The following is a 22,787-nucleotide window of genomic DNA, read 5'->3' on the forward strand; positions in this document are numbered from 1 at the left end:
TGATGCTACCACTACTACTTTACTTCTGATGCTACCACTACTACTACTTTACTACTGCTACTGCTACTACTTTACTAATCAAATTTCAAATTAAATGTATTTATATAGCCCTTCATACATCAGCTGATATATCAAAGTGCTGTACAGAAACCCAGCCTAAAATCCCAACCTGCAATGGTGTAGAAGCAGGTGTAGAAGCACGGTGGCTAGGAAAAACTCCCTAAAGGCCAAATCCTAGGAAGGAACCTAGGAAGGAACCAGGCTATGAGGGGTGGTCAGTCCTCTTCTGGCTGTGCCAGGTGGAGATGATAACAAAACATGGCCAAGATGTTCAAATGTTCATAAATGACCAGCAGGGTCAAATAATAATAATCACAGTAGTTGTCGAGGGTGCAACAAGTCAGCACCTCAGGAGTAAATGTCAGTTGGCTTTTCATAGCCGATCATTGAGAGTATCTCTACCGCTCCTGCTGTCTCTAAAGAGTTGAAAACAGCAGGTCTGGGACAGGTGGCACGTCCGGTGAACTGGCCAGGGTTCCATAGCCGCAGGCAGAACAGTTGAAATTGGAGCAGCAGCACGGCCAGGTGGACTGGGGACAGCAAGGAGTCATCATGCCAGTTAGTCCTGAGGCATGGTCCTAGGGCTCAGGTCCTCCGAGAGAGAGAAAGAGAATTAGAGAGAGCATACTTAAATTCACACAGGACACCGGATAAGACAGGAGAAGTACTCCACATATAACAGACTGACCCTAGCCCCCTGACACAAACTACTGCCTGCATAAATACTGGAGGCTGAGACAGGAGGGGTCAGGAGACACTGTGGCCCCATCCGATGATACCCCCGGACAGAGCCAAACAGGCAGGATATAACCCCACCCACTGCCAAAACACAGCCCCCACGCCATTAGAGGGATATCGTCAACCACCAACTTTCCATCCTGAGACGAGGCCAAGTATAGCCCACAAATATCTCCTTCATGGCACGAACCCGAGGGGGCGCCAACTACTACTACTTTTCTACTACTACTACTTTACCGCTGATGCTACTGCTGCTACTACTACTACTACTACTACTTTACTGCTGATGCTACCTCTACTACTTTACTGCTGCTACTACTACTACTACTACTACTACTTTACTGCTGATGATACTACTACTACTACTTTACTGCTGATGCTACTTCTACTACTTTACTGCTACTACTTTACCACTGATGCAACTGCTGCTACTACTACTACTTCTACTACTTTACCGCTGATGCTACTGCTGCTGCTACTACTACTTCTACTACTTTACTGCTGATGCTTCTCTACTACTTTACTGCTACTACTACTACTACTACTACTTTACAGCTGCTGCTATTACTACTACTACTTCTGATACTACTACATTACTACTACTACTTCACTGCTGATGATACGGCTACTACTACTTTAATGCCACTACTTTACTGCTGATGCTGCTATTACTACTTCTTTTCTACTAATACTTTGCTGCTACTACTATTGCTACTGCAACTACTGCTGCTGCTGCTGCTACTACTACTACTACTGTTGTTGGTACTACATCTGCTGCTGCCGCTACAACTACTACTTTTGATGCTACTGCGGCTGCTCTACTACTCCTAATACTACTACTTAATACTTATTTTGATGCTACTGCTGACACTACTACTTCTGCTGCTGATGACGCTGCTGCTACTACTACTACTGTTGCTACTAGGTGCTATTACTGTTGCTGCTGCTACTACTACTACTGCTGCTACTACTACTACTGCTGCAGCTGCCACTACTACTGCTACTACTACTGCTGCTGCTACTACTACTGCTGCTGCAGCTGCTACTACTACTGCTACTACTACTGCTGCTGCTACTACTACTACTGCTGCTAGTACTGCTGCTGTTGCTGCTACTACGCTGCTACTACTGCTGCTGTTGCTACTACTGCTACTACTACTGCTACTACTACTACTACTGCTGCTACTACTGCTGCTACTACTACTACTACTACTACTACTACTACTACTACTACTGCTAGTACTGCTGCTGCCTCTTCCCACTCTCTTCCCTTGCTCCTTGCTCGCTCTTCCCAGTTACTGTTGAGCACTCACTGTGACTAATGTTTTTGTTAAAAGGCCTATATAGATTGACTGATTGATGGAGGTTGATGTTGACCACAACTGTTTCAGAATGGATGACCAGGTCATTCCAAATCCCTTCACATTTCCCTGACCAGACTTTGTGTGTCTCTCTATGATTCTCCCATCTCCAGAGCTCCCAGTATGTGCAGTGTGTGGCAGGCTGTCTCCAGCTGATGCTGAGGGTCAATGAGTACAGGTTTGCCTGGGTGGAGGCGGACGGGGTCAACTGGTGAGTCTCTGGATACTGCTACTACCTATTAATAATACCTTATATCTTAACAAATGGTGAGTTACTGGATGCTATTACTACATCTAATACTATTACTACATCTAATACTATTACTACATCTAATACTATTACTATGTCTAATACTATTACTACATTGAATACTATTACTATGTCTAATACTATTACTATGGCTAATACTATTACTACGTCTAATACTATTACTACGTCTAATACTATTACTACATCTAATACTATTACTACATCTAATAATATTACTACATCTAATACTATTACTACGTCTAATACTATTACTACGTCTAATACTATTACTACGTCTAATACTATTACTACGTCTAATACTATTACTACGTCTAATACTATTACTACTTCTAATACTATTACTACTTCTAATACTATTACTACATCTAATACTATTACTACATCTAATACTATTACTACATCTAATACTATTACTACATCTAATACTATTACTAATACTATTACTAATCTAATACTATTACTACGTCTAATACTATTACTACATCTAATACTATTACTACATCTAATAATATTACTACATCTAATACTACATCTAATACTAACTACTAATAATTACTAATCTAATACTATTACTACGTCTAATACTATTACTACATCTAATACTCTAATACTATTACAACTTCTAATACTATTACTACTTCTAATACTATTACTACATATAATACTATTACTATGCCTAATACTATTACTACATATAATACTATTACTACGTCTAATACTATTACTACGCCTAATACTATTACTATGTCTAATACTATTACTACTACATCTAATACTATTACTATATCTAATACTATTACTACGTCTAATACTATTACTACATCTAATACTTTTACTACATCTAATACTTTTACTACATCTAATACTATTACTACGTCTAATACTATTACTACATCTAATACTATTACTACGTCTAATACTATTACTACGTCTAATACTATTACAACGTCTAATACTATTACTACTTCTAATACTATTACTACGTCTAATACTATTACTACATCTAATACTATTACTACTTGCCTAATACTATTACTACATCTAATACTATTACTACATCTACTATTACTACATCTAATACTATTACTACGTCTAATACTATTACTACATCTAATACTATTACTACATCTAATACTATTACTACATCTACTATTACTACATCTAATACTATTACTACGTCTAATACTATTACTACATCTAATACTATTACTACATCTAATACTATTACTACATCTACTATTACTACGTCTAATACTATTACTACATCTAATACTATTACTACGTCTAATACTATTACTTCGTCTAATACTATTACTACGTCTAATACTATTACTACGTCTAATACTATTACTATGTCTAATAATATTACTACGCCTAATACTATTACTACGTCTAATACTATTACTACATCTAATACTATTACTACATCTAATACTATTACTACGTCTAATACTATTACTACGTATAATACTATTACTACGTCTAATACTATTACTACATCGAATACTATTACTACATCTAATACTATTACTACTAGTCTCTGGGTACTATTACTACGTCTAATACCATTACTACATCTAATACTATTACTACGTCTAATACTATTACTACGTCTAATACTATTACTACGTCTAATACTATTACTACGTCTAATACTATTACTACATCTATTATTACTACATTTAATACTACTACTACATCTAATACTATTACTACATCTAATACTATTACTACATCTAATACTATTACTACATCTAATACTATTACTACGTCTAATACTATTACAACTTCTAATACTATTACTACTTCTAATACTATTACTACATATAATACTATTACTATGCCTAATACTATTACTACATCTAATACTATTACTACGTCTAATACTATTACTACGTCTAATACTATTACTACGCCTAATACTATTACTACATCTAATACTATTACTATGTCTAATACGTTTACTACGTCTAATACTTTTACTACGTCTAATACTTTTACTACGTCTAATACTAATACTATTACTACATCTAATACTATTACTATCTAATAATACTATTACTATGTCTAATACTATTACTACATCTAATACTATTACTACATCTAATACTATTACTACTAGTCTCTACTATTACTACGGTACTATTACTACATCTAATACCATTACTACATCTAATACTATTACTACGTCTAATACTATTACTACGTCTAATACTATTACTACGTCTAATACTATTACTACGTCTAATACTATTACTACATCTATTATTACTACATATAATACTATTACTACATCTAATACTATTACTACATCTAATACTATTACTACATCTAATACTATTACTACGTCTAATACTATTACAACTTCTAATACTATTACTACTTCTAATACTATTACTACATATAATACTATTACTATGCCTAATACTATTACTACATCTAATACTATTACTACGTCTAATACTATTACTACGTCTAATACTATTACTACGTCTAATACTATTACTACGTGTAATACTATTACTACGTCTAATAATATTACTACGCCTAATACTATTACTACGTCTAATACTATTACTACGTCTAATACTATTACTACATCTAATACTATTACTACGTCTAATACTATTACTACGTATAATACTATTACTATGTCTAATACTATTACTACATCTAATACTATTACTACATCTAATACTATTACTACTAGTCTCTGGGTACTATTACTACGTCTAATACCATTACTACATCTAATACTATTACTACGTCTAATACTATTACTACGTCTAATACTATTACTACGTCTAATACTATTACTACGTCTAATACTATTACTACATCTATTATTACTACATTTAATACTACTACTACATCTAATACTACTACTACATCTAATACTATTACTACATCTAATACTATTACTACATCTAATACTATTACTACATCTAATACTATTACTACGTCTAATACTATTACTACGTCTAATACTATTACTACATATAATACTATTACTACGCCTAATACTATTACTACATCTAATACTATTACTATGTCTAATACGTTTACTACGTCTAATACTTTTACTACGTCTAATACTTTTACTACGTCTAATACTATTACTACGTCTAATACTATTACTACGTCTAATACTATTACTACTTCTAATACTATTACTACTTCTAATACTATTACTACGTCTAATACTATTACTACGTCTAATACTATTACTACATCTAATACTATTACTACATCTACTATTACTACATCTAATACTATTACTACGTCTAATACTATTACTACATCTACTATTACTACATCTAATACTATTACTACATCTAATACTATTACTACATCTACTATTACTACATCTAATACTATTACTACGTCTAATACTATTACTACGTCTAATACTATTACTACGTCTAATACTATTACTACGTCTAATACTATTACTTCATCTAATACTATTACTACGTCTAATACTATTACTACGTCTAATACTATTACTACGTCTAATACTATTACTACGTCTAATACTACTACTACGTCTAATACTACTACTACGTCTAATACTATTACTACGTCTAATACTATTACTACGTCTAATACTATTACTGCGTCTAATACTATTACTACGTCTAATACTATTACTACGTCTAATACTATTACTACGTCTAATACTATTACTACGTCTAATACTATTACTACGCCTAATACTATTACTACGTCTAATACTATTACTACTAATACTAATACTATTACTACATCTAATACTATTACTACGCATCTAATACTATTACTACATCTAATACTATTACTACGTCTAATACTATTACTACATAATACTATTACTACATCTAATACTATTACTACATCTACTATTACTACATCTAATAATATTACTACGCCTAATACTATTACTACATCTACTATTACTATCTACTATTCTAATACTATTACTACATCTAATACTATTACTACTAGTCTCTGGGTACTATTACTATATCTAATACTATTACTACATCTAATACTATTACTACGTCTAATACTATTACTACATCTACTATTACTACGTCTAATACTATTACTACGTCTAATACTATTACTACGTCTAATACTATTACTACGTCTAATACTATTACTACGTCTAATACTATTACTACATCTACTATTACTACATCTAATACTATTACTACATCTAATACTATTACTACATCTACTATTACTACATCTAATACTATTACTACGTATAATACTATTACTACATCTACTATTACTACGTATAATACTATTACTACATCTACTATTACTACATCTACTATTACTACATCTAATACTATTACTACATCTAATACTATTACTACTATTACTACATCTAATACTATTACTACGTGTCTTACTACTAATACTATTACTACATCTAATACTATTACTACGTCTAATACTATTACTACATCTAATACTATTACTACATCTAATACTATTACTACATCTAATACTATTACTACGTCTAATACTATTACTACATGTCTATACTATTACTACTTGTGTCTAATACTATTACTATGTCTAATACTATTACTATGTCTAATACTATTACTACGCCTAATACTATTACTACGTCTAATACTATTACTACGTCTAATACTATTACTACGTCTAATACTATTACTACATCTACTATTACTACATCTAATACTATTACTACATCTAATACTATTACTACATCTACTATTACTACATCTAATACTATTACCACGTCTAATACTATTACTACATCTAATACTATTACTACTAGTCTCTGGGTACTATTACTATATCTAATACTATTACTACATATAATACTATTACTATGCCTAATACTATTACTACATCTAATACTATTACTACGTCTAATACTATTACTACGTGTAATACTATTACTACGTCTAATACTATTACTACGTCTAATACTATTACTACGTCTAATACTATTACTATGTCTAATACTTTTACTAATACTATTACTATGTCTAATACTATTACTACGTCTAATACTATTACTACGTCTAATACTATTACTACGCCTAATACTATTACAACGCCTAATACTATTACAACATCTAATACTATTAGTACTTCTAATACTATTACTACGTCTAATACTATTACTACATCTAATACTATTACTACATCTATTATACTATTACTAATACTATTACGCTCTACTATTACTACATCTAATACTATTACTACGCCTAATACTATTACTACATCTAATACTATTACTACATCTAATACTATTACTACATCTAATACTATTACTACATCTACTATTACTACATCTGATACTATTACTACGTCTAATACTATTACTACGTCTAATACTATTACTACGTCTAATAATATTACTACGCCTAATACTATTACTACGTCTAATACTATTACTACATCTAATACTATTACTACGTCTAATACTATTACTACATCTATTATTACTACATTTAATACTACTACTACATCTAATACTACTACTACATCTAATACTATTACTACATCTAATACTATTACTACATCTAATACTATTACTACATCTAATACTATTACTACTAGTCTCTGGGTACTATTACTACGTCTAATACCATTACTACATCTAATACTATTACTACGTCTAATACTATTACTACGTCTAATACTATTACTACGTCTAATACTATTACTACATCTATTATTACTACATTTAATACTACTACTACATCTAATACTACTACTACATCTAATACTATTACTACATCTATTAACGTCTACTATTACTACATCTAATACTATTACTACATCTAATACTATTACTACATCTAATACTATTACTACGCCTAATACTATTACAACATCTAATACTATTACTACTTCTAATACTATTACTACTATTATATAATACTATTACTACATCTAATACTATTACTACATCTAATACTATTACTACATCTAATACTATTACTACATCTAATACTATTACTACATCTAATACTATTACTACATCTAATACTATTACTACGTCTAATACTATTACTATTACGTCTAATACTATTACTACGTCTAATACTATTACTACATCTAATACTATTACTACTTGTGTCTAATACTATTACTACGTCTAATACTATTACTACATCTAATACTTTTACTACATCTAATACTTTTACTACGTCTAATACTATTACTACGTCTAATACTATTACTACGTCTAATACTATTACTACGCCTAATACTATTACAACTATTGTCTAATACTATTACAACGTCTAATACTATTAGTACATCTAATACTATTACTACGTCTAATACTATTACTACGTCTAATACTATTACTACATCTAATACTATTACTACATCTACTATTACTACATCTAATACTATTACTATGTCTAATACTATTACTACATCTAATACTATTACTACATCTAATACTATTACTACATCTAATACTATTACTACATCTACTATTACTACGTCTAATACTATTACTACGTCTAATACTATTACTACGTCTAATACTATTACTACATCTAATACTATTACTACGTCTAATACTATTACTATGTCTAATACTATTACTACGTCTAATACTAATACTATGTACTTACTACGCCTAATACTATTACTACGTCTAATACTATTACTACGTCTAATACTATTACTACATCTAATACTATTACTACATCTAATACTATTACTACGTCTAATACTATTACTACATCTAATACTATTACTACATCTAATACTATTACTACTATACGTCTAATACTATTACTATGTCTAATACTATTACTACGTCTAATACTATTACTACGTCTAATACTACTACTACGTCTAATACTACTACTACGCCTAATACTATTACTACGCCTAATACTATTACTATGTCTATACTACTACTATTACTATGTCTAATACTATTACTACGTCTAATACTATTACTACGTCTAATACTATTACTACGTCTAATACTATTACTACGTCTAATACTATTACTACTATGTCTAATACTATTACTACGCCTAATAATACTATTACTACATCTAATACTATTACTACGTCTAATACTATTACTACATCTACTATTACTACATCTAATACTATTACTACATCTAATACTATTACTACATCTACTATTACTACATCTAATACTATTACTACGTCTAATACTATTACTACATCTACTATTACTACGTCTAATACTATTACTACATCTAATACTACTACTACTAGTCTCTGGGTACTATTACTATATCTAATACTATTACTACATCTAATACTATTACTACGTCTAATACTATTACTACATCTACTATTACTACGTCTAATACTATTACTACGTCTAATACTATTACTACGTCTAATACTATTACTACGTCTAATACTATTACTACGTATAATACTATTACTACATCTAATACTATTACTACATCTACTATTACTACATCTAATACTATTACTACATCTAATACTATTACTACATCTACTATTACTACATCTAATACTATTACTACGTATAATAATATTACTACATCTACTATTACTACGTATAATACTATTACTACATCTACTATTACTACGTCTAATACTATTACTACATCTAATACTATTACCACATCTAATACTATTACTACGTCTAATACTATTACTACATCTACTATTACTACGTCTAATACTATTACTACGTCTAATACTATTACTACATCTACTATTACTACATCTAATACTATTACTACATCTAATACTATTACTACTAGTCTCTGGGTAATATTACTATATCTAATACTATTACTACATCTAATACTATTACTACATCTAATACTATTACTACATCTAATACTATTTCTACATCTAATACTATTACTACATCTAATACCATTACTATGTCTAATACTATTACTACATCTAATACTACTAATACTATTACTCTAATACTATTACTACGTCTAATACTACTATTACTACGTCTAATACTATTACTACGTCTAATACTATTACTATCTAATACTAATACTATTACTACATAATACTATTACTACGCCTAATACTATTACTACTATTACTCTAATACTATTACTTCATCTAATACTATTACTACATCTAATACTATTACTACGTCTCTAATACTATTACTACGTCTAATACTATTACTACGTCTAATACTATTACTATGTCTAATACTACTACTACGCCTAATACTATTACTACGTCTAATACTATTACTACGTCTAATACTATTACTACGTCTAATACTATTACTACGTCTAATACTATTACTACGTCTAATACTATTACTACGTCTAATACTATTACTACATCTAATACTATTACTACATCTAATACTATTACTACATCTACTATTACTACATCTAATACTATTACTACGTCTAATACTATTACTACATCTAATACTATTACTACTAGTCTCTGGGTACTATTACTATATCTAATACTATTACTACATCTAATACTATTACTACGTCTAATACTATTACTACATCTAATACCATTACTTCATCTAATACTATTACTTCATCTAATACTATTACTACATCTACTATTACTACGCCTAATACTATTACTATGTCTAATACTATTACTACATCTAATACTATTACTACCATCTAATACTATTACTACATCTAATAATACTAATACTACTACGCCTAATACTATTACTACATCTACTATTATTACATCTAATACTATTACTATTACATCTAATACTATTACTACATCTACTATTACTAGTCTCATCTAATACTATTACTACGTCTAATACTATTACTACATCTACTATTACTACTATTACTAATACTATTACTACATCTACTATTACTACATCTAATACTATTACTACATCTAATACTATTACTACTAGTCTCTGGGTACTATTACTATATCTAATACTATTACTACATCTAATACTATTACTACGTCTAATACTATTACTACATCTAATACTATTACTACATCTAATACTATTACTTCATCTAATACTATTACTATGTCTAATACTATTACTACATCTACTATTACTACGTCTAATACTATTACTACATCTAATACTATTACTACATCTACTATTACTACATCTAATACTATTACTACATCTAATACTATTACTACTAGTCTCTAATACTATTACTATATCTAATACTATTACTACATCTAATACTATTACTACATCTAATACTATTACTACGTCTAATACTATTTACTACATCTAATACTATTACTACATCTAATACCATTACTATGTCTAATACTATTACTACGTCTAATACTATTACTACGTCTAATACTATTACTACGTCTAATACTATTACTAATACTATTACTACGCCTAATACTATTACTATGTCTAATACTATTACTACGTCTAATACTATTACTATTATTACTACGTCTAATACTATTACTACGTCTAATACTATTACTACGTCTAATACTATTACTACGTCTAATACTATTAACGTCTAATACTATTACTACGTCTAATACTATCACTACTAGTCTCTGGGTACTACATCTACTACATCTAATACTATTACTACATCTAATACTATTACTACATATAATACTAATACTATTACTACGTCTAATACTATTACTACATCTACTATTACTACATCTAATACTATTACTACATCTAATACTATTACTACTAGTCTCTGGGTACTATTACTATATCTAATACTATTACTACATCTAATAATATTACTACTATTTCTACATCTAATACTATTACTACATCCTAATACTATTACTATGTCTAATACTATTACTACATCTAATACTATTACTACGTCTAATACTATTACTCATCTAATACTATTACTACATATAATACTATTACTATGTCTAATACTATTACTACATCTAATACTATTACTACATCTAATACTATTACTACTAGTCTCTGGGTACTATTACTACTACGACGTCTAATACCATTACTACATCTAATACTATTACTACATCTAATACTATTACTACGTCTAATACTATTACTACATCTAATACTATTACTACGTCTAATACTATTACTAGTCTCTAATACTATTACTACATCTAATACTATTACTACATCTAATACTATTACTATTACATCTAATACTATTACTACATCTAATACTATTACTACATCTAATACTATTACTACATCTAATACTATTACTACATCTAATATTACTACATCTAATACTATTACTACATATAATACTATTACTATGCCTAATACTATTACTACATCTATTACTATTACTACATCTAATACCATTACTACTAGTCTCTGGGTACTATTACTACGTCTAATACTATTACTACGTCTAATACGTTTACTACGTCTAATACTTTTACTACGTCTAATACTTTTACTACGTCTAATACTATTACTACGTCTAATACTATTACTACTAGTGTCTGAATACTATTACTACTAGTGTCTGAATACTATTACTATATCTAATACTATCACTATACCTAATACTATTACTATTACATCTAATACTATTACTACATCTAATACTATTACTACATCTAATACTATTACTACATCTAATACTATTACTACATCTAATACTATTACTACATCTAATACTATTACTACGTCTAATACTATTAATACTAGTGTCTGAATACTATTACTACTAGTGTCTGAATACTATTACTACTAGTGTCTGAATACTATTACTATATCTAATACTATTACTATACCTAATACTATTACTACATCTAATACTATTACTACATCTAATACTATTACTACATCTAATACTATTACTACATCTAATACTATTACTACATCTAATACTATTACTACGTCTAATACTATTACTACATCTAATACTATTACTACTAGTGTCTGAATACTATTACTACATCTAATACTATTACTACATCTAATACTATTACTACATCTAATACTATTACTACTAGTGTTTGAATACTATTACTATTACTATATCTAATACATTACTATATCTAATACTATTACTACATCGTCTAATACTATTACTACTAGTGTCTAATACTTTTACTACATCTAATACTATTACTACATCTAATACTATTACTACATCTAATACTATTACTACATCTACTACTATTACTACATCTAATACTATTACTACTAGTGTCTTAATACTATTACTACTAGTGTCTGAATACTATTTACTAGTAGTGTCTACATCTAATACTATTACTATATCTAATACTATTACTATATACTATTACTAAATCGAATACTATTACTACATCGAATACCATTACTACCAGTCTCTTGGTACTATTTCTACATCTACTACTATTAGTACATCTAATACTATTACTACTTCTAATTCTATTACTACATCTAATACTATTACTACATCTAATACCATTACTACTAGTCTCTGGGTACTATTACTACATCTAATACCATTACTACTTGTCTCTGGGTACTGTTACTACATCTAATACTGTTACTACATCTAATACTATTACTACATCTAATACCATTACTACTAGTCTCTGGGTACTATTACTACATCTAATACTGTTACTACATCTAATACTATTACTACATCTAATACCATTACTACTAGTCTCTGGGTACTATTACTACATCTAATACCATTACTACTTGTCTCTGGGTACTGTTACTACATCTAATACTGTTACTACATCTAATACCATTACTACATCTAATACCATTACTACATCTACTACTATTACTACATCTAATACTATTACTACATCTAATACTATTACTACATCTAATACCATTACTACTAGTCTCTGGGTACTATTACTACATCTAATACCATTACTACTTGTCTCTGGGTACTATTTCTACATCTACTACTATTACTACATCTAATACTATTACTACATCTAATACCATTACTACTTGTCTCTGGGTACTATTTCTACATCTACTACTATTACTACATCTAATACTATTACTACATCTAATACTATTACTACATCTAATACCATCACTACTAGTCTCTGGGTACTATTACTACATCTAATACCATTACTACTTGTCTCTGGGTACTGTTACTACATCTAATACTGTTACTACATCTAATACTATTACTACATCTAATACCATTACTACTAGTCTCTGGGTACTATTACTACATCTAATACTGTTACTACATCTAATACTATTACTACATCTAATATCATTACTACTAGTCTCTGGGTACTATTACTACATCTAATACCATTACTACTTGTCTCTGGTTACTGTTACTACATCTAATACTATTACTACATCTAATACTATTACTACATGTAATACCATTACTACTAGTCTATGGGTACTATTTCTACATCTACTACTATTACTACATCTAATACTGTTACTACATCTAATACCATTACTATGTCTAATACCATTACTACTTGTCTCTGGGTACTAACGAATGTATTTCTCTGTTAGCAGTATGCAGTAATTGTAAAAATGCTGTTACCACTACCTTTCTATCTGTTAGGCTCACATCATTAGTGTGGTTGGAGAGGTCCAGTGCATTAACCTGTTTGACTACACTAGAAGATTAAGTTAGCCAAACCACTGCTGTTATCTGTAACTCAAGCTATAAACTCCTAAACAATGCAATAAAACCATGATGCACCATAAAACTACGCTGATCGACCTGTGTGGTTTCCTGTACCAGATCGGGTTCTGTGTGTTTCTAACCCCTGTACCACATGACCCCTGACCCTGTTCTCTCTCCTCCCTCTAGCATCACAGCTGTGCTCAGTAACAAGTGTGGTTTCCAGCTGCAGTACCAGATGGGGTTTTGTATGTGGCTGCTGGCCTTCAACTCTCAGCTCTGTGAGCAGCTACGCCGTTACAACGTGGTGCCGGCCCTGTCTGACATCCTGCAGGAGTCTGTCAAGGAGAAGGTCACGCGCATCATCCTGGCTGCCTTCAGGGTACGTACTGCTAGTTAGTTACGGTAGGTAGGTACAGTGGGGCAAAAAGTATTTAGTCAGCCACCAATTGTGCATGTTCTCCCACTTAAAAAGATGAGAGGCCTGTAATTTTTTGTGAGAGCCAGAAATCTTGCTTGTTTGTAGGTGACCAAATACTTATTTTCCACCGTAATTTGCAAATAAATTCATAAAAAATCCTACAATGTGATTTTCTGGATTTTTTTTCTCATTTTGTCTGTCATAGTTGAAGTGTACCTATGATGAAAATTACCTCTCTCATAGTTTTAAGTGGGAGAACTTGCACAATTGGTGGCTGACTAAATACTTTTTTGCCCCACTGTAGTTGGTTACAGTAGCTAGTTGTCTACGTATCCCTGTCTGACATCCTGCAGGACATCCACTGTCCATGGCCCCAAAACAAACAGTCTTGTACAATTTACCACACAATTCAGTCCCATTCAAAATCCTATTTTCCCTAAGAATAGTGGCTCCAGTATCAGCACCCTGTTGTCTGTTGGTGGCTCCAGTATCAGCACCCTGTTGTCTGTTGGTGGCTCCAGTATCAGCACCCTGTTGGTGGCTCCAGTATCAGCACCCTGTTGGTGGCTCCAGTATCAGCACCCTGTTGGTGGCTCCAGTATCAGCACCCTGCTGGTGGCTCCAGTATCAGCACCCTGCTGGTGGCTCCAGTATCAACACCCTGCTGGTGGCTCCAGTATCAGCACCCTGCTGGTGGCTCCAGTATCAACACCCTGTTGTCTGTTGGTGGCTCCAGTATCAGCACCCTGCTGGTGGCTCCAGTATCAGCACCCTGCTGGTGGCTCCAGTATCAGCACCCTGTTGGTGGCTCCAGTATCAGCACCCTGTTGGTGGCTCCAGTATCAACACCCTGTTGGTGGCTCCAGTATCAGCACCCTGTTGGTGGCTCCAGTATCAACACCCTGTTGTCTGTTGGTGGCTCCAGTATCAGCACCCTGTTGTCTGTTGGTGGCTCCAGTATCAACACCCTGTTGTCTGTTGGTGGCTCCAGTATCAGCACCCTGCTGGTGTTGTCTGCTCCAGTATCAGCACCCTGTTGGTGGCTCCAGTATCAGCACCCTGTTGGTGGTTCCAGTATCAGCACCCTGTTGGTGGCTCCAGTATCAGCACCCTGCTGGTGGCTCCAGTATCAGCACCGTGTTGTCTGCTGGTGGCTCCAGTATCAGCACCCTGTTGGTGGCTCCAGTATCAGCACCCTGTTGTCTGTTGGTGGCTCCAGTATCAGCACCCTGCTGGTGGCTCCAGTATCAGCACCCTGTTGGTGGCTCCAGTATCAGCACCCTGTTGGTGGCTCCAGTATCAACACCCTGTTGGTGGCTCCAGTATCAGCACCCTGTTGATGGCTCCAGTATCAGCACCCTGTTGGTGGCTCCAGTATCAACACCCTGCTGGTGGCTCCAGTATCAGCACCCTGTTGGTGGCTCCAGTATCAGCACCCTGTTGGTGGCTCCAGTATCAACACCCTGTTGGTGGCTCCAGTATCAACACCCTGTTGTCTGTTGGTGGCTCCAGTATCAGCACCCTGTTGTCTGTTGGTGGCTCCAGTATCAACACCCTGTTGTCTGTTGGTGGCTCCAGTATCAGCACCCTGCTGGTGGCTCCAGTATCAGCACCCTGTTGGTGGCTCCAGTATCAGCACCCTGTTGGTGGCTCCAGTATCAGCACCCTGCTGGTGGCTCCAGTATCAAGCACCCTGGTTGTCTGCTGGTGGCTCCAGTATCAGCACCCTGTTGGTGGCTCCAGTATCAGCACCCTGTTGGTGGCTCCAGTATCAGCACCCTGTTGTCTGTTGGTGGCTCCAGTATCAGCACCCTGTTGTCTGTTGGTGGCTCCAGTATCAACACCCTGTTGTCTGTTGGTGGCTCCAGTATCAGCACCCTGCTGGTGGCTCCAGTATCAGCACCCTGTTGGTGGCTCCAGTATCAGCACCCTGTTGGTGGCTCCAGTATCAGCACCCTGCTGGTGGCTCCAGTATCAAGCACCCTGTTGTCTGCTGGTGGCTCCAGTATCAGCACCCTGTTGGTGGCTCCAGTATCAGCACCCTGTTGGTGGCTCCAGTATCAGCACCCTGTTGTCTGTTGGTGGCTCCAGTATCAACACCCTGTTGTCTGTTGGTGGCTCCAGTATCAGCACCCTGCTGGTGGCTCCAGTATCAGCACCCTGTTGGTGGCTCCAGTATCAGCACCCTGTTGGTGGCTCCAGTATCAACACCCTGTTGGTGGCTCCAGTATCAGCACCCTGTTGGTGGCTCCAGTATCAGCACCCTGTTGGTGGCTCCAGTATCAGCACCCTGTTGGTGGCTCCAGTATAAGCACCCTGTTGGTGGCTCCAGTATCAGCACCCTGTTGGTGGCTCCAGTATCAGCACCCTGTTGGTGGCTCCAGTATCAGCACCCTGTTGTAGCTTGGTGAGGAGTATGCCCTGGCCATGATACATATTAATATTATTTTTCTAGAACCTGTTGGAGAAGTCAGCGGATAGGGAGACCCGTCAGGAGTATGCCCTGGCCATGATACAGTGTAAGGTTCTGAAGCAGCTGGAGAATCTGGACCAGCAGAAGTATGACGATGAGGACATCACTGAAGACCTCAAGTTCCTGCTGGAGAGTCTAGGGGAGAGCGTTCAGGACCTCAGGTTTGTGACTTCTAACCCAGTTAACACCCAGAAAGACTGATACGGTCAACATCGCTCTATATTAAGGGTGTGTTCATACATTCACTCTGGATTGCCGGAGTGCTCTGGTTGTTCGTACATTTGGAAAATAGGGTTGACTCGAGCGTTCTGACCTCACAACGGCAGTCAAGCACCCAAGCGAACTGGCTGACGTTGGCTAGTTTGCTAGCTACTTCCAGACACAAATGAGAGAACACCTCACTCTGATAATTTTACTCTCCCTCTTTTTCTCTCTCTCTCGGTCTCCCCTCTTTTTCTCTCGGTCTCCCTCTTTTTTTCTCTCTCTCTCGGTCTCGGTCTCTTTCTCTCCCTCTGTGTGCCGCCTCCTGTGTCTCCCTCTCAGTTCGTTTGATGAGTACAGTTCGGAGCTGAAGTCCGGTCGCCTGGAGTGGAGCCCGGTCCACAAGTCAGAGAAGTTCTGGCGTGAGAATGCAGTCCGCCTCAACGAGAAGAACTACGAACTCCTCAAGTAAGACTCCTAGTGTTCACTAGGTTTGGGTTGGGATACAAATGTTCATATCATCATACCAGCCTTCTCTAACCCCGGGATTTTTGATATTACTGGCTTAGTACACAAGGCGGCGCCAAAAAAAAACACCTAGGCGTTTATTACCGGAATGCTAACAAAATTAGCACACGTAATAGCGAATATCCATGGAGGCTGCTAGCTAAATATGCTAATAAGCACAAAATAAAATAAACTAATTGCAAAGACAGGCTATCCAGCTCATAAAGTTATACCTAAGTAGGAACTACCGAATGTTATTTTAGGTGAATTTGGAAATTTACAAACAAATGTGAACGAGAGACATTGTGCAAATGAACAACGTTTGACTGCCTCTCCAGCAGCACGTCTCCACACTGTGTCTTTGTGGAGTCGCTAGGGCAACGGGCCTGCCTGCTCTGCACGGAGAAGAGGTGGGGAGGAGCAGACAGGCTGAGAACAGAGAGGAGAAAAAATTCAATGAAATTAAGATAGCAGTGGCAGCTGTACTGATCCAAAGGGCTTTGACTTCTCAAACACGGCAGGAAGCTAACACAATATGATGCCCCATCACCTTATTAATTCAGCCACTTACTGAGCTAAGTAGCAAGTTAAACTTAGGGGTTGTGTTAACGCAGAACTACACATACTTTGTGCCCCTACAGATTTGTGTGGTGCATGATGCCCCTGATTAGTGGATATGTGTTGTTTTAAGGTTTTAGATGGACTTCTAACAACCATATAGGCTAAAAAAGTTACACATGTCAAAATGGAGGGCCCCTCAGGGGTGTGTACTCAGTACCCTCCTGTACTCCCTGTTAACCCAAGACTGTGTTGCCAAACACGACTCCAACACCATCATTAAGTTTGCTGATGACACAAGTGGTAGGCCTGATCACCGACATCGAAGAGACAGCCTATAGGGAGGAGGTCAGAGAACTGGCAGTGTGATGCCAGGAAAACAACCTCTCCCTCAACGTGAGAAAGATGGAGATTATCCATGCATAGTCACTTCACCCCCACCTACATGTACAAATTACCTCAACTAACCTATACCCTGTCACACTGACTCGGTACCGGTACCCCCTGTATATGTCCTCCACACTGACTTGGTACCGGTACCCCCTGTATATAACCTCCACACTGACTCGGTACCGGTACCCCCTGTATATAACCACCACACTGACTCGGTACCGGTACCCCCTGTATATAGCCTCCACATTGACTCTGTACCGTAACACCCTGTATATAGCCTCCACATTGACCCTGTACCGATACCCCCTGTATATTGACTCTGTACCGTTACCCCCTGTATATAACCTCCACACTGCCTCGGTACCGGTACTCCCTGTATATAGCCTCTTTTGGAGGGAGTTTAAAGTCTGTGTTGCCCAGCAACAGCCCCAAAACATCACTGCTCTAGAGATCTACGTGGAGGAATGGGCCAAAATACCAGCAACAGTGTGTGAAAACCTTGTGAAGACATACAGAAAATGTTTGACCTCTGTCATTGCCAACAAAGGGTATTTAACAAAGTATTGAGAAACTTTTGTTATTGACCAAATACTTATTTTCCATCATAATTTGCAAATCAATTCATTAAAAATCCTACAATGTGATTTTCTGGATTTTTTTTCTCATTTTGTCTGTCATAGTTGAAGTGTACCTATGATGAAAATTACATGCCTCTCTCATCTTTTTAAGTGGGAGAACTTGCACAATTGGTGGCTGACTAAATACTTTTTTGCCCCACTGTATCTGATGTTCGCGTTAGTTATATGTTCTCCCTCCTCAGGATCCTTACTCGGCTGTTGGAGGTATCTGATGTCAGGGTTAGTTATGTGTTATATGTTCTCCCTCAGGATCCTTACTCGGCTGTTGGAGGTATCTGATGTCAGGGTTAGTTATGTGTTATATGTTCTCCCTCCTCAGGATCCTTACTCGGCTGTTGGAGGTATCTGATGTCAGGGTTAGTTATGTGTTATATGTTCTCCCTCAGGATCCTTACTCGGCTGTTGGAGGTATCTGATGTCAGGGTTAGTTATGTGTTATATGTTCTCCCTCCTCAGGATCCTTACTCGGCTGTTGGAGGTATCTGATGTCAGGGTTAGTTATGTGTTATATGTTCTCTCCTCAGGATCCTTACTCGGCTGTTGGAGGTATCTGATGTCAGGGTTAGTTATGTGTTATATGTTCTCCCTCCTCAGGATCCTTACTCGGCTGCTGGAGGTATCTGATGTCAGGGTTAGTTATGTGTTATATGTTCTCCCTCCTCAGGATCCTTACTCGGCTGTTGGAGGTATCTGATGTCAGGGTTAGTTATGTGTTATATGTTCTCCCTCCTCAGGATCCTTACTCGGCTGTTGGAGGTATCTGATGTCAGGGTTAGTTATGTGTTATATGTTCTCCCTCCTCAGGATCCTTACTCGGCTGTTGGAGGTATCTGATGTCAGGGTTAGTTATGTGTTATATGTTCTCCCTCCTCAGGATCCTTACTTGGCTGTTGGAGGTATCTGATGTCAGGGTTAGTTATGTGTTATATGTTCTCCCTCCTCAGGATCCTTACTCGGCTGTTGGAGGTATCTGATGTCAGGGTTAGTTATGTGTTATATGTTCTCCCTCAGGATCCTTACTCGGCTGTTGGAGGTATCTGATGTCAGGGTTAGTTATGTGTTATATGTTCTCCCTCCTCAGGATCCTTACTCGGCTGCTGGAGGTATCTGATGTCAGGGTTAGTTATGCGTTATATGTTCTCCCTCCTCAGGATCCTTACTCGGCTGTTGGAGGTATCTGATGTCAGGGTTAGTTATGTGTTATATGTTCTCCCTCAGGATCCTTACTCGGCTGTTGGAGGTATCTGATGTCAGGGTTAGTTATGTGTTATATGTTCTCCCTCCTCAGGATCCTTACTCGGCTGTTGGAGGTATCTGATGTCAGGGTTAGTTATGTGTTATATGTTCTCCCTCCTCAGGATCCTTACTCGGCTGTTGGAGGTATCTGATGTCAGGGTTAGTTATGTGTTATATGTTCTCCCTCCTCAGGATCCTTACTCGGCTGCTGGAGGTATCTGATGTCAGGGTTAGTTATGTGTTATATGTTCTCCCTCCTCAGGATCCTTACTCGGCTGTTGGAGGTATCTGATGTCAGGGTTAGTTATGTGTTATATGTTCTCCCTCCTCAGGATCCTTACTCGGCTGCTGGAGGTATCTGATGTCAGGGTTAGTTATGTGTTATATGTTCTCCCTCCTCAGGATCCTTACTCGGCTGTTGGAGGTATCTGATGTCAGGGTTAGTTATGTGTTATATGTTCTCCCTCCTCAGGATCCTTACTCGGCTGTTGGAGGTATCTGATGTCAGGGTTAGTTATGCGTTATATGTTCTCCCTCCTCAGGATCCTTACTCGGCTGTTGGAGGTATCTGATGTCAGGGTTAGTTATGTGTTATATGTTCTCCCTCCTCAGGATCCTTACTCGGCTGTTGGAGGTATCTGATGTCAGGATCCTTACTCGTTAGTTATGCGTTATATGTTCTCCCTCAGGATCCTTACTCGGCTGTTGGAGGTATCTGATGTCAGGGTTAGTTATGCGTTATATGTTCTCCCTCTTCAGGATCCTTACTCGGCTGTTGGAGGTATCTGATGTCAGGGTTAGTTATGTGTTATATGTTCTCCCTCCTCAGGATCCTTACTCGGCTGTTGGAGGTATCTGATGTCAGGGTTAGTTATGTGTTATATGTTCTCCCTCCTCAGGATCCTTACTCGGCTGTTGGAGGTATCTGATGTCAGGGTTAGTTATGTGTTATATGTTCTCCCTCCTCAGGATCCTTACTCGGCTGTTGGAGGTATCTGATGTCAGGGTTAGTTATGTGTTATATGTTCTCCCTCCTCAGGATCCTTACTCGGCTGTTGGAGGTATCTGATGTCAGGGTTAGTTATGTGTTATATGTTCTCCCTCAGGATCCTTACTCGGCTGTTGGAGGTATCTGATGACCCTCAGGTTATTGCTGTAGCTGCTCATGATGTTGGAGAATATGTCAGACACTACCCTCGGGGGAAACGGTAAGGACACACAGAGTGTTATCATTGGATCGTACAAGCACACCCGATTCAACTTGCCAACTAATCATAAAGCCCTCAATGAGTTGAGTCAGGTGTGTTTGCCCAGAGCTACAACAAAACTATGTGCTGTTGGGGACACTACCCCTCTACCTACCAATA

The 22,787-nt window shown here is 35.6% G+C and overlaps 1 protein-coding gene across 8 annotated transcripts in view; it reads left to right on the forward strand.

The window, feature by feature from the left end:
* Positions 1–22,787, forward strand: part of LOC135508444 (V-type proton ATPase subunit H-like) — an 86,962-nt gene that overhangs the window by 43,664 nt on the left and 20,511 nt on the right. For 5 of the 8 annotated variants that reach the window (XM_064928636.1, XM_064928668.1, XM_064928677.1 and 2 more), the window contains 5 exons: positions 2,273–2,370; positions 15,183–15,375; positions 17,870–18,048; positions 18,431–18,556; positions 22,527–22,628. In XM_064928636.1, the coding sequence (XP_064784708.1) occupies positions 2,273–2,370; positions 15,183–15,375; positions 17,870–18,048; positions 18,431–18,556; positions 22,527–22,628 (698 nt within the window). Of the gene's footprint in view, positions 1–2,272; positions 2,371–15,182; positions 15,376–17,869; positions 18,049–18,430; positions 18,557–20,366; positions 20,660–20,778; positions 20,801–21,265; positions 21,288–22,526; positions 22,629–22,787 lie in introns of those variants that run through there. The other 3 variants (XM_064928643.1, XM_064928658.1, XM_064928694.1) reach the window with 3 other exon arrangements.

This window comes from Oncorhynchus masou, chromosome 3, assembly GCF_036934945.1.
Source record: "Oncorhynchus masou masou isolate Uvic2021 chromosome 3, UVic_Omas_1.1, whole genome shotgun sequence".
NCBI lineage: Eukaryota > Metazoa > Chordata > Actinopteri > Salmoniformes > Salmonidae > Oncorhynchus > Oncorhynchus masou.